The sequence below is a fragment of the Sorex araneus genome, chromosome 2 (genome assembly GCF_027595985.1).
Source record: "Sorex araneus isolate mSorAra2 chromosome 2, mSorAra2.pri, whole genome shotgun sequence".
Classification (NCBI taxonomy): Eukaryota; Metazoa; Chordata; class Mammalia; order Eulipotyphla; family Soricidae; genus Sorex; species Sorex araneus.
The window spans coordinates 118710276-118723842 of record NC_073303.1 but is presented as its reverse complement, the minus strand read 5'-3'; the positions used below and the strand labels follow the sequence as shown (position 1 = coordinate 118723842).

Sequence of the window (13567 nt, the reverse complement as noted above, 5' to 3'; positions counted from 1 at the left end):
ATTAGATCTTAAAGTATCTGATTAGGACCATTCCTGTTTACTTTGGAATAGGCAGTACTAGAAGAAAAGGCTTTCTGTTCTTGTAAAAGTGAATTTATCAACTCTTTAATGGAAGCAATAAGCACGCCCCCACAGTCTTTACTCACCAAATGAAGTTGGGAAAAGGCAAAGCTTTAAATGTGGTGTGACTGTTACCATATTTTGACCTGTCATGGTGAATGTTTGACTTGTTCATATTGGTAATGTCTGATGAAAGATAACACGATCTTGATCTTAGGGAAAAAATTTTTTTCTCTTTCCTGACATTTTCTTCTAGAAACCCTCTTTGTTTATTCTGTCCTATCTATCAAGATCCTACTGTAGAAGCTAATGGTTTAGGAAGTAGATCTGCAGGCGGAGAGGTCAGAGGCAGGTTACCAAATCTTGAACCTGTTGCTTATATGATATTACCTGTGCCTGATCTCTCAGTGTTTTCAGTAGGTCACCAGAAGTTTGCTAACTTCAGTTAATTGCAAAAGAGAAGAAACACATAATAAATCAGGAACCAAGTACTAGAGATAACATTGTGTTTTCTGAAAGAAAGTTCAGTCACTTGAAAAGCATATGGAGTGTTCAGATGTGAACTGAAAATATTATATAGTACTAACAGCATAAATGTTAATCAGTGCTTTAACCAGGGGGAAAACAGGCAATATAGATAAAATAAATCTTACCGTACCTCTATAAGGAGCACTTAGCTTATCTGGTAAAGCTGTAGCGTTAAACTGATAAATGATGGGAATTGTTGGTCTCGTTAGAAAACTCATTTTGAAATCAGCATGGGGTATTCAACAGTGTGCTCCGCGGATTATGTGTCCTATATTGAATTTAGTATGCCATGTATTTGCTTTTAAATATACAAAGATAGTATTTAAGGTATTATTTTGTTTTCATTGTAAAATCTAATTGCAATTTTGTCTTACAAGGCAAATTGCATTTTATTTAACTAAAAACGAATATTTTAAAACCCAGTTTACATCACTTCAATGTGTAGCATAGAGTTTTGATGGCTTTTTCCATGGAAACATTATTCTCGTCCACTAACAACTGAATTTTTAAAAAGTATAACCTTTAACCTTAGAGATATATTTGCAACTTTAAAACAGCTAACAAAAGATATCTCAAAACTGGTTTACATGTAATTTCAAACTTGGTTTGAAATTAGAGAAATTTTTTGGAGGCCAGACAGAAATTGTTTGTATTTCTACCCAACTGTAAACACACTGCACGTATAAATTATGCCTTTCACTTAATATAAGTTTTCATGTCTGACATGGGTAATTTTAAATTCATATCTATGTTTTATTTGTAATTATAGAACTTATATATTTTTAACTGACCATTTATGTAGTGAATTCATAAAATTCAGTTAAAGATAAGCCTTTAATATAATGGTTTTAAAACAAATTTTGTTGTTATTGAAAAGAACATATGTGATTTTATGTTAGTGATAAAATAATGCTGTCTCATTAGCAGTGTGAAAGTAAGATTATGATTTTTGACCCTGCCACTGAAATTGAGCCTAACTATATTTTGTAAAAATTAGTTTGCAGGTCGAAGTAAGAAGGAAACCAAATACTCTCTAAAGGCAGTTGAAGACATGTTGGAAACACTGCAGATCACCCAGTCTTAGGTTTAAACACTCCTTCGGGTTACGTTTCAGAACTGTACATTGGAACTGATGGGTCTGTGACTTATTTACCAAATGCCCAGTGCTATTTATATACTGATTTTCTGTTAAGAATGCAGTTGTAAGGAATGTGTTCATGTAAACCTTAATATGCCTTTTACTGTTAGGCAAGAAAGTGGGAAAAAAATTCCTGAAGAAAGGTTTAAGAAGACTCTTGCGATTGTCATTCTCTTCATATCACACATCTAACTGCTTTTAAACCACGATCTGATGTAGTAATACCTTTGTTAAATAAACAATGATGATTTATTAAACTTGTATTTGAAGATATTTTTTCATTCAGGTGGTGATTTGGTTTAGACCTCAATTTCTAGTTAACTCCTTTTTGTTGTGATAGGAAATACATAGCATTTATAGCTGAAAGAAGCAAAATGTTGGCCAATTATTTTTGTCTACTTATAGTGCCAGTTTGGTTTTGTGCTCTGCTTTCTAATAGGTTTTTTTTTGTTTTGTTTTTTGTTTTGTTTTTTGTTTTGGTCTCGTGTTATTTTGATGAGTCTTGTTTTTTAAATATTTCATTCTCTAAGTTCAGCAATATCTCATTCTAGTTTTTTTTTTTATAGCACATATTTAAGGATTTTACCTACAAAATTATGTAAGGTTCATGTCTCCTATAATACTTAAATTTCACCCTTCTGAACATTATATCAATCCTTTAACTGTATTTTTTTTTTTTAATTTTGGACAAGGGATTAAATAGGTTTCAGTTGGTTGAGTTATTTTTACTTTAGGATAAAATAAACATAAGCTGTCTTTAGAAGAAAAAATATATATAATTCTCATCTTTCCTTATGTTCTGGAGTTAGAATTTCTTCCTTTTTCTTTCTTTTTTTTTAATGAACAACTAGTACCTATAGTATAATTTAGCTTGTGTTATTAGAGTAGAAGGAACATTAAAAACTGAACATTGTATTTTGACATAAATCAGTTTTTAAAATAAGAAATTTTTCATTCAGTGAAAATATTTTGTCAGTTGATAATTTAAATTAAATGTAATATAACATTAATTTTTTCATGAATAATGAACAGTTGTGAAATAACTGCATGGTGTTAGTTCATCTCAAATAATCCTTGTGGTCTCAAGATGCATTTTTATCTGCCTGTGAATTTAGTGGCTGCATTTGCAACACAGTCATCGTTTCAAATTTGTCTGCTATAAAGTAAAAAAGGGTCCTCATATTATCCCATTACCTTTCTGCCCTTTAACCTCACATCAGTCACTAGGGTAGCATTTACTTTAGCAATTATATTGTGTGATTTAGTGCCTCCTATAATGCTCCAGTCTTATGCCTCCTTACCAAGTTTTTTCTTTTAAGTACATTGTTAGTATGGGGTAATTTATAAATTAGTCCAAATGCTAATCTCATCCTGGCAGACAGTTGCCTACACAGATGCTTTTACCTCTATTTCTTCCCTGTTCATGGTGTTTTGCATTATTAGGATAGAACAGAAATCCCTATTCCTCCAGATTAAAACCTTCCCCAAGCCAAGGAATGCATTGTGATTGATCTAAAACAGAAGTTGTCATTAAATTTCTTATGATTTGTAACATGCCAATGCTGAACTTTCTGCAGTGAAGGAAATAATTCTTCATGACGAGTATAGTAGCCACGTGCCGTATGTGGCTATAGAGCACTTGGAATGCAGCTGGGGAAATGGGGAAAAGAAATTATTTAATTTTATTTAAATTTCTAGAGCTGCACGGTTGGCCATCCAGTTGGTCAGCTCAAACGTCTGAATGGTCATGTAGTCTAGTTGAAATGAACTAAAGACAATCGAAAAATATTTTTCTTTCATAGGCAAAGAATTGTGCTCAATGACTATATTACAATCATAAAATGGCAAATAGGAGAGTGAAAGCTTTTTCAAAAACAATGCCATAGAAAGATTAGCTTGGGGATGGTGGGGGGTTCATTTCACTGATGGCATTGTGAAATACTTGAACCAACAGGGGCAGTTGTCAACTGTTGTTATAAACAGTTGTCAATGCTTATCATGAAAAAAAATTCTGATTGTTAAAACCATTATTTAGATTATGTGCTATTTAGCCATGCATTGTTTAATGCTAATATGTTATATGACTTTTTAAAAAACCTGCAAAACTTAGTTTTGATATGCTTGAAGGCTATTTTAGAACGTAATTATTTAAAGTTAAGTAGCTAACTACATAAAATAGTGTCTTGTTGCACAGTGGGTAGGGCGTTTGATTGCACATGGCCAACCCGGGTTCGATTCCTACCGGGAATATCCTGCCTGCATGGCAGAGCCTGGCAAGCTACCTGTGGTGTATTAGATACACCAAAAACAGTAACAAGTCTCACAATGGAGACGTTACTGATGCCCACTGGAGCAAACCAGTGAACAAGGGAGAACAGTGCTACAGTGCTACATTGTCTTGTTGCAATTCAGCACCATGTTTAACTCCAGCAAAGATGAGAAAAAGGCATACAAAGGACTTTACCCGTATGGATAATTTTAATTTGAGGGCACTGAGGAGGATATAGAAAAAAACAGAAATGGAAGTTGCCATGAGGTAAGGCACTTAATCCTGCATGTAGCCAACCCCTATTTGATCCCTGGCAGTACAGACGGTCCCAAAGCAGCACCAGTAGTGATCCCTACGCTCAGGTCCAGAAGTCAGCCCTGAGTATATATAGATAGGTGTGGCTCAAGAAACAAACAAATGGCAGATTAATGTTTTCCAAACAACTTTTGGGGACATATTTCAAGAAATCTTTCTCTTCTAATGGCAAAATCCATTTTTTCTTGAGGTAACTTCATTTGATTTGATTAAGTATAGAGTTTTAGGAGGAAATTTGGGATTCCATGTTGAGACAAAGAATTGAGGTCAAAAATTCAGCTCTCCTGTGTGCCAGTGGGAGTAGGATCAGGCTGCCAAAGGCCCCAGGCCTGTGTCTGTCCTGCTATATGTATACCTTTCAGAGTAACAGAAATGGCAGCCGGGTTTATCCAGTGGACATTAGCAGAGTAGGGAGTAGAACTCAGCTTATGATTTGCAAAACAATCTTTTAATGCAATAATAGTTTCTTAATGTCTTTTTAAATTGAATTTTAAGTAAGTTACCTGCTTGACTATTTATGTCATTTATCCCTAATGCCAAAACCGTTTCAGACTATTGTAGATTTATTTCAAACTTCTTTGGACCTCTGCTATATCCATCTCCTTTTTCACTCCTGCAACTTAGTCTCACATTATAAACTGAACCTTGTCACTTCCCTTCCTCCTTTGCCCAAACACTCATCTATTGAAATTTTGATGTTAATATGATGTTCTTTGGAGATAGTCTTTCAAAAGGTAATTAAGGTAAAACTCGGTTCTGTGGATGGACATGATCCATTATGATTGGTTCCTTTGAAGATGATACTAGGACAGTCTGAACGAGTAAATGGCCCACATGACAAATCAACGGAAGAGGTGTGTACACACCAAGGAGTGCTTTCTCAATAGAGACTCTACCCATGCCTTCGTCTTGCACACTGGCCTCTAGAACTGTGATGAAATAAATTTCTCTTGTTTGAGATACCCGGTCCTCTGTGTACTCTGTAAAGAACAGCCCTGGCAAACTAATGTAGCACACTTAGTATTTCATAGAGAAAAATAGAAGTTACTGCATTAAAAAAAAAATTGCTGCCAGTTGTCAAGCACTCTTGTATCCCCAGTTGTCAAGCACTCTTGTATCCAATTTCTCCTCTGGGACTCTGCAGTAGAAGAGCTGTAGATTTCTCTGAGCTATTTCCTACCATTTTCCTTCTCATTTTTTATATTTTACAACATTTAAGTTTCATGAATTTGCCTTATTCCCTTTTGCATCAGAGCATTCTGCCTCCCCACCCCAAATTTCACATCATCCCCTTTTCACATTTATATTATTTCTCTTCTGCATTATTCATGATTTGACTCAGTTCTTTCTATTAATAGTGAAATCTACTCTATTCACTACCACTTTAAAATATCTTTCAATTCCATGGCTCTCAACTCTCCGCATCTCCCCCAGTTCTGTGTCTCATTTTCAGTCTTAATCCACGAACAATCTGTTTTGTGTTCTCTACAACTCAAATCTGTCTATTTTTCCCATTCTCTCCACCCCCTTAATTCATGGTAGCTGGGATGTTAGATTTCCTGTATCTTCACTTTTCTCCAGTCCATCCTTCACAATAGGTGAGTTTATGCATCATTGGCGATGCTTGTTTAAACTTTTCTCTTCTTAAAACTTTGGGTCTTTCCTGTTTATTGCTATATAGTATCAGAACCAGGCCTTGTTAACTATCCTATTACTTTTCCTTTCTGCATCTAGCCAAACTTAAAATTTCATGGAAATATTATCTTTGATTCTTTCACAAAGTTGCTATTCATTGTTTCACTTTGAAGACCAAAGCCTCCTTTGATTCATATTGCAGAGGTCAAACCCCTTTTTTATTCTACTTGTATCTTTTAAATAATGTTTTTTTTCATAATTTTTACTTTAAAAGACTTCATACTACTCACAAGAATTTTCAAAGACAATAGTATTTTTATGTATCAGCTAATATTTTTTATTTGTTAATGCAATATATTGTCAAACCAGGAAACTGACATTGCAGTTATTCTGTTAACTTAATATTGTCTTATTCATAGTTCACAAATTTTATGTACCCCCTTTTGTTGATTCTGTTCAGGATGCATGTACGTAGGATAATGTTGTCATCACCACAATCATGGTTTTTAGCATTATATCATAGGTTCCCCTTGCTGATCCTTAATAGTTATAAGCACACTTATGCCCTTTAACCTTAAGTCCTTTGGTCCTTTCTCCATTCTTTATAATTTCATCACTTTTTGGGTCTGAATAATAGGAATGGAGAAATCATTCCGAGGTTAAGGTGCTTGCCTTGAATGTGACCCAATCTGTTTAATCTCTGGCACTGCATAGGGTCTCCAGAGCAAGTGATTCCTGAGCATCTCTGGGTGTGACCCCGAAACAAAACAAAAGAAAACAAAAAATTAAGTGAATGAAAAAACAGTCATACAATAGATAATTTCTAGATTCTTCTTTCAAATTGCATATTGTCCTTTGGATCCTTTTGTGTCAACAATTTGACAATACATCATGTGTCAGTAATTAGTTCTTTCATAATGCTAAATGGTAATCTATTGTATGGATGTACCACAGTCTATAATCAATTTACACACGAAAAGACCTCAGAATTGCTTACACAACCATTAGAAATGCAAGGCTGCTTCAATATTTAAATGTGGGCTCATACTATAAAGAAAATGAGGAAAGTCACACAGTCATAGCAATTGATATGAAAATAACATTTGACAAATTCAATACCCATTGGATTAAAAAAAACAAAACCCTCACAGTAAAGGGGTTAAATCATATGCCTTGCATGCCTACAGCCCTGGATAAATCCCTGTATCACATAGCACCCTGAGCATTGCGAGAGCTTCCGTGGAGGAGGAAAAAAGTGAACATGAACTATTCCAGTACCACACCCTTCACCCAGGTGTGTTTTCCTCCACTGTCCCAGAGTCCCTCACCCACCCGTTGTACCCCCTTAATAAATTTGCTATTGAAACAAATCCTGTTTCTGTTGCCTTTAGGCATTTGTTATTGCTCTATTCTGTTCTTCATATTCTGCATATGATAGTGATCAAGTCCAAAATTCTTAAAAGTGATAGCAAAGGTATGATAATAATAATTACAATAACAATAATGTGAATAAAGGCTGGGGAGGTCGCTCCCAGGAACTGGAGTGTGAAGGAATTCTTCCAGGCCCTGAGTTCAGTTCCCAGCACTGCATGCCTGGCATGCTTGAAGCCTGGAGTTCAGTGCCCAGTACTGCCTCCCCTCATCCCAGTTCCTGTAGGGGTGGTGCTGGTGACCCCGAGACTACTGGACCTGAGCAACACAGTGTCACCAGGTCCTAGTTTTGAATCGTCAATCTCATACACTCTAGTTGAATACTTTGGGAGGATGCCCCTACCCATCCTTATTACTGAGTTGTTTGAGCTTTCTCTAAAATTAGAATACCTATTCCTAGAACAATGTGTTAAAGAAGGATAGGTCAGCTACTGGTAAAAAATATATTTGCAAATGTATATTCAGTCAAGGATTTCTCTCCAGAATAACGAACTTTGTTCACTAAGAAGAAAACAATCTAATGAGAAAGTGCAGAAAATGGGCAAGACAGACATTTCTTCCCAGAGACCTTAGGATGGTAAATAGTACATGAAAGAATGTTCAAAGCCATTAGCTATTAATATGGAAGAGCAAATTTGGAAACTGTCTGCAGTGGAGATATCACGGGCTCCCTACAGGAATGACTTAAATAAAATCAAACTATGTGCTGATAATTATGTGGAGCAACTTAGAAATGTCACATGTTAAACTACTCTGGAAGAGTGTTGTATACTTTTATGTTATCAGGTATCTTTCATTTGGAGCATTTATCACTTTAATGATATTTTCAGGGAATTGCCTGCCCAGGAGTTCTTTAATCATAAGGTCAGAGATCATATCTGGTTTTTGTCCCTTACTGTCATTCTAGTTCCTAGCAATCTGCCTGCACAAAGTCCATACTTGAATTAAAATAAGAATGCCACGTATATCTTGTTTCAATTTATTCAGCCAACCTTGCAGAAGTAGTTGAACTACATCTCACATAATTTTTGGTAACAGAAATAATAATGGAAAAGTTAGCTCAGAAGTCCAATATGCATATTACGAACAATTATAGTAAGACTACCAGTGAGTCATATATATATGCTATATACATAATCTGAGGAAATTGTAATTAGCATCTTGATTACTCTAAGATGTATAAGCTGGAACTTACTGTCAGAAGCTACAGAATTTTCCCCAAACTTAAGGATAATGAGAATGACCAAAAGTGATTAGTGGGCTACGAAAATTCTTGTTGATTCTCAAAATATGGTCATTTGTTCACTTGTTAGAATTGCAAATTATTGAGACTCACCTATACTAATGAGAAACTAAAGGTAAGGATCTAGATATTTGTATAAGGAGCTCATCAGATATTCTTGAGGCCCGCTGAAATTGGAGACTTTGCTGTAGACTGGACTCAGTTATTAGCAATTGGAAGAAGCAAGTGATGTAACTCCCTGCATTTATGGCATTCTTGGTGGTACCCCCTCTTCTGTTTTACTAATATTCCCCCCTTTCTTGTCCTCTTCTCCTGCAACCCTCTTCTACCTAGATGCCATAATAAACCACATGAGAGATAAATTTATATTTTACATATCACATAGAAAACTTTCGGGACCTGTATGGTATTTTAGCATCCTGCTTTACAATACAGTGGGTGGTAGGGCTTCACGCATGAAACATTCCAGCACCACACGCCCTCCCACAGCCTCACTTCCTCCACCATTGTCCCTGTGAGCCCCAACACTTTTTTTTGTAATTTTAAAATAAGTGTGTCTGTGGAATTTTTGCTACCTTTTTTATTTCTAAAGTCAAGAAGAATTGACTAGGTTTATATTATGTTAAATAGCATTTTAACAGAATTTTTAAAGGGAAGATGGGTGGAGGTGGAAATATATGTATATATACACATGTGTACATACATACATATAAACTATGCATACATCTTTCTCAGTATATGCATATATACACACTATTGTTAAAATTTTTCTTTTTTCTGTACAAAAAGTTTATTTTTGTACCCTTTTGTATCATCGTACCAATTTTGTATTATGGGGTCTATTCTATTTTATTTATTATTTTGGTGGCCACACCCTACTCTACTTGGAGTTTACTCCTAGAACTGTGCTAATTTTTTAAAGTCTATAAATCTGGAAAAACATTCCTCTATAAACTGCCATTACTGAAAAAGAAACTTCGGGACAGTAATTTGGCAAATAAATCACTGTTAGAGAAACATCTATAGATTGTGAACACCTAAATAATAATGAACTTTCCCAAATTGAAAAGGGACAGTAACTAAAGAAATAAGTTTATGCCTAGGTAGCTTGAAGTAAAACACTACGAACTTCATGGAGACAGAGGCTGGTGGGCTGAGCACATGCTTTGTGAGCAAAAGATCCCGATTCAATTCCTGGCACTGCATAGTATCTCCACCCAAAATATTTCCTCTTGAATTCAGTCTAAATTTTATATGAAAACCGAGACACAATTATGTGAAAACATTGTAATAGGGAAGTGGACAAAAGTTGAGGTTTATCAAAAACTTGTTTTTCAAAAACCCGAGGTAACAACTATATGATCACATCAATTTAAAATCAATTTGAAGTTCTCCAGAATGGTAACTCTAGCCAGTCGTTTCAAGAGTAGAAATCAAATGATCGTTGATTTTGGATCCAGTTTCACTATACTGGTCTACGTGTCAGACTCAGTGTGACAGAGACAACACAGCTCCATTGGTTGGTAAATTTGCCAGTGCTCAATAGAATTAGAGCAAAAATACTGGGAGAAATGAAACTATTGTTCTGGTGAAGGAAAGAGATAAAAATGGTTCCAGATAAAAATGATGAAAGAAAAAATATTTTTAAATATTTATTTAAAATTTAAATAAATACTTAATTTATTTAAATAAATTTATTTAAATAAATAAGTGGTCCCTACTAAAGATAAATTTGTATATCATGATAAATATGAGGATTTATGAAAAGTAATGATTGTTTCGATGGCACCAAATAAGTAGTTGCATTCCAAGTATCACTAAACAGTCAAGACCATATTAGAAACAGGCCTTCTGAGTCCTTGGTGATAGTTGGTCTATGTTATGGTCACCTAGAAGATTTAATAGTGTTGTCTCTGTATATGTTCAGAATTGTTCTCAAATGTCTGCATTAAAATACAGATATTTGGAAATGACTCAGATTTTGCACAAATATAATTTTATTAGAATAAGAATTGTTGAATATAATTACTTAAAAATAGTTGCATACGACACTGTTTTATTTTACGGTAGTGGGCGGCACTGCTAAATACATTGTTTATCCTACATGATATTTCTTAATTTTCCCCACAAGGAAATATTTACTGGTCTAAAGAGAATCATAAAGAAATATTCTGTGTTATTAATTATATCCTAATTTAGCTTAATGGCTTTAAATTTGAACTAACTTTAATATTAATAAATCTCAAATGTTGGTGGATTAGTTTTTGAATTTATAATTTTAACGGTCATTGAAGAGAAATAATAAAAATTAAGCTTGTTTTTCACTTGTATTTTCTCTACAAGCTTTGAGAAGTACGCCACCTAGTGTGAACTAAAAACAAAAATTTATGTATGAAAAATGCTGGGCAAGTTTGAATTTTGTTTTTTGGGGGGGCACCATTCCTGGTGATGCTCAGGGTCTGGGTCTAGACTCAGGGATCACTCCTGGAGGTGTTCCAGGATGTGATTCTGGGTTGGATCCTGGGTAGGCCATGTGCAAGAAAAGCTCCTTACCCACTATACTGTTTCTGTGATCCCTGAGTTATTTTTAAACTTAAAATAAGTAGTCAAATTTTAATAAAAATTAAGTGGATATTATAATGATCATGGAATTTGAAATTTATTCTATTTTATATCTAACATTTCTAATATTATATATGAATAGAATATTTTTGTTAATGGTTCCATATTAAGGAATTTGCCTAATGTATGTACTTGAGATCAGTTCAGGAATTAAAATTTTAAGTTTTCAGTGGAAAAATTTGAGAGATGATGAAAATAGGTATGGACCAGAGTGAACATTAATAATGGATGTGCTTAATGAGTTTTTAAAGTATAATCATGGAAGAAGTAGCCATTAAATAAGGTTTTTCATATGCTGCCATTAAATAAGGTTTTTCATATGCTATATTTCTGAAAATAGAAGTAGGTAAAGTTTAATAAATGTTATTAAAATGTGAATGAAGAACTTTTTATTTGGCCTCTGAGTTTTTACTCAGTCTGGACATGAAGCATGCTTTTTTCTTGGGGAAAAAATTCAAGTAGGTGTAAGAATTTATTCATATGTCTGCATATCCTCATTGAGAACATTTGGTGTTAGATAGTGAGTGATTTCATTTCTTTTGGATGTATAACCAATATGAGATTGTTGGATCATACACTGATTCTATATATTTTTTAGGATACTCTATCATTTTCCATAGTGGCTTTGCAAATTTGCATTCCCACGAAGAGTGATTCAGGATTCCCTTTTCTCCTCATTTTCTTCAGCATGTTTTTGCTGGGCTGATGGGTAATAGCTAATCTCACAGGTGTTGATGGGGACATCGCATTTTGATTGATATGTAGTCCTCTGATAGTGGTGTTGAACACCTTTTCTATACCTCTTGGTCATTTGTATGTCTTTTTTTTTGGAAAAATAAATGTTTTTCCAGGTCTTTTTCCTATTTTAAAAGAATTTTTACTGAGTTCTGGTTTTTTTCTTTAAGAAAAAAAACAGATTTGTACTGAGTTCCTTATTTTTTTTACACAAATATCTTTCAGATACATGATTTGAAACAATGTTTTTCCATTCCTTGGTTTGCCTTTTTATTTTGTTGGTTGTATCTTATACTGCAAAGGTTGTGGTATGTATTTTTTAGGGGGGGAATTTTTTGGGGGGGAGAGGGTTGTTGGGATTTGGGGTGTTTTTTCATGTTTAAGAAAATAGTCTTTTTTGCTTTCACTTTCGTTGCTTTTACTTAGTGCCCAAACTAAAAAACATTGCCAAGGCCAGTGTTAAAGAGCTATTTCCTTATATTGTTTTTCTAAAGTTTCATGTTTTATGTTTATGCCTTAATCCATCGCAACTCGTTTATTGTGGAAATGTGAGATAAGGATATAGTTTCTTTAGTTTGCATATAGTTATCTATTTCTCAGCACTATTTATTGAAGCGATTGTCCTTTTTTAATCAAGTATTCTTGGTTTATTATCAAATATTAATTGATTTTATGTGTGTAGACTTATTTCTGGACTCTCTGTTCTGATCTATTGGTCTATGTGTTTGTTTTTATGCCAGAACCATGCTGTTTTGATTACCTATGTAATGTAGTTTTAAATCAGAAAGGATAATGCTTCCAACTTTGTTCATGCTTAAGAGTGCTTTGACTATTCAGGATCTTTTATGATTCTAAATGTATTTCATGATTGTTGTTTTCTTTTTCTGTGAAAATTACTCTTGAATAGGGATAGAAATTATACTATATCCGGTAGATGTTTTGAAGCAGGATATACATAGTAACGATATTAAATCTGATTCAAGAACATGGTTTATCTTTTCATTTATCAATCTGTTCAATTTTTCATTCTCTTATAATTGAAAAAGCTTTTTATTTTTATTATCATAGTATCAGTTAACATGACTACAATAGGGTTAGCATTTATGAGATTGATATAAACACCTCACTGCTATCCAGGTATCCAAGACCCCCGTCACGTCCCATGTTACTTCCAGGCTACTTTACCCCCCTCCACCCATTGTTTAATGATCTCAGTTTTGTAATACGTGGCCAAGCTTTTGTTTTCCATACTTCCTGCTTTCATACTTACCTTGTTTTGTTTGTCCATATACCACAGATGAGTGAGATGATCCTGAATTTCTCCTTTTTTTTTTCCTCTGATTTACTTTTACCATGTTGCCCTCTAGTTCTATACAAGATGCTTTGAATTGTGAGATTTCACTTTCTCCCTTGGTTACATAGTATTTCATTGTGTTTTTATACAACTTTATCTTTCATGTGCATTGTTCCCATATCCTGGCTATTAAGTACTAAGAATAGTGAGGATAGATGTGCATATATCTTTTCCAGGCGATATTTTTGTGTTTGGGGTAGATGTCAAGAACTGGGATGGCTGGGTCACAGGGGACTC

At 34.3% G+C, this 13567-nt stretch overlaps 1 protein-coding gene across 1 annotated transcript in view; it reads left to right on the top strand.

The window, feature by feature from the left end:
- The window catches only part of EMC2 (ER membrane protein complex subunit 2), a 44964-nt gene extending 39696 nt beyond the window's left edge, over positions 1–5268 (top strand). The window contains exon 11 of the mRNA XM_004607670.2: positions 1586–5268. Within this exon, the coding sequence (XP_004607727.1) occupies positions 1586–1672 (87 nt within the window). The 3' untranslated portion in view covers positions 1673–5268. The remainder of the gene's footprint in view (positions 1–1585) is intronic.
- The last annotated feature ends 8299 nt before the right edge of the window (positions 5269–13567 follow it).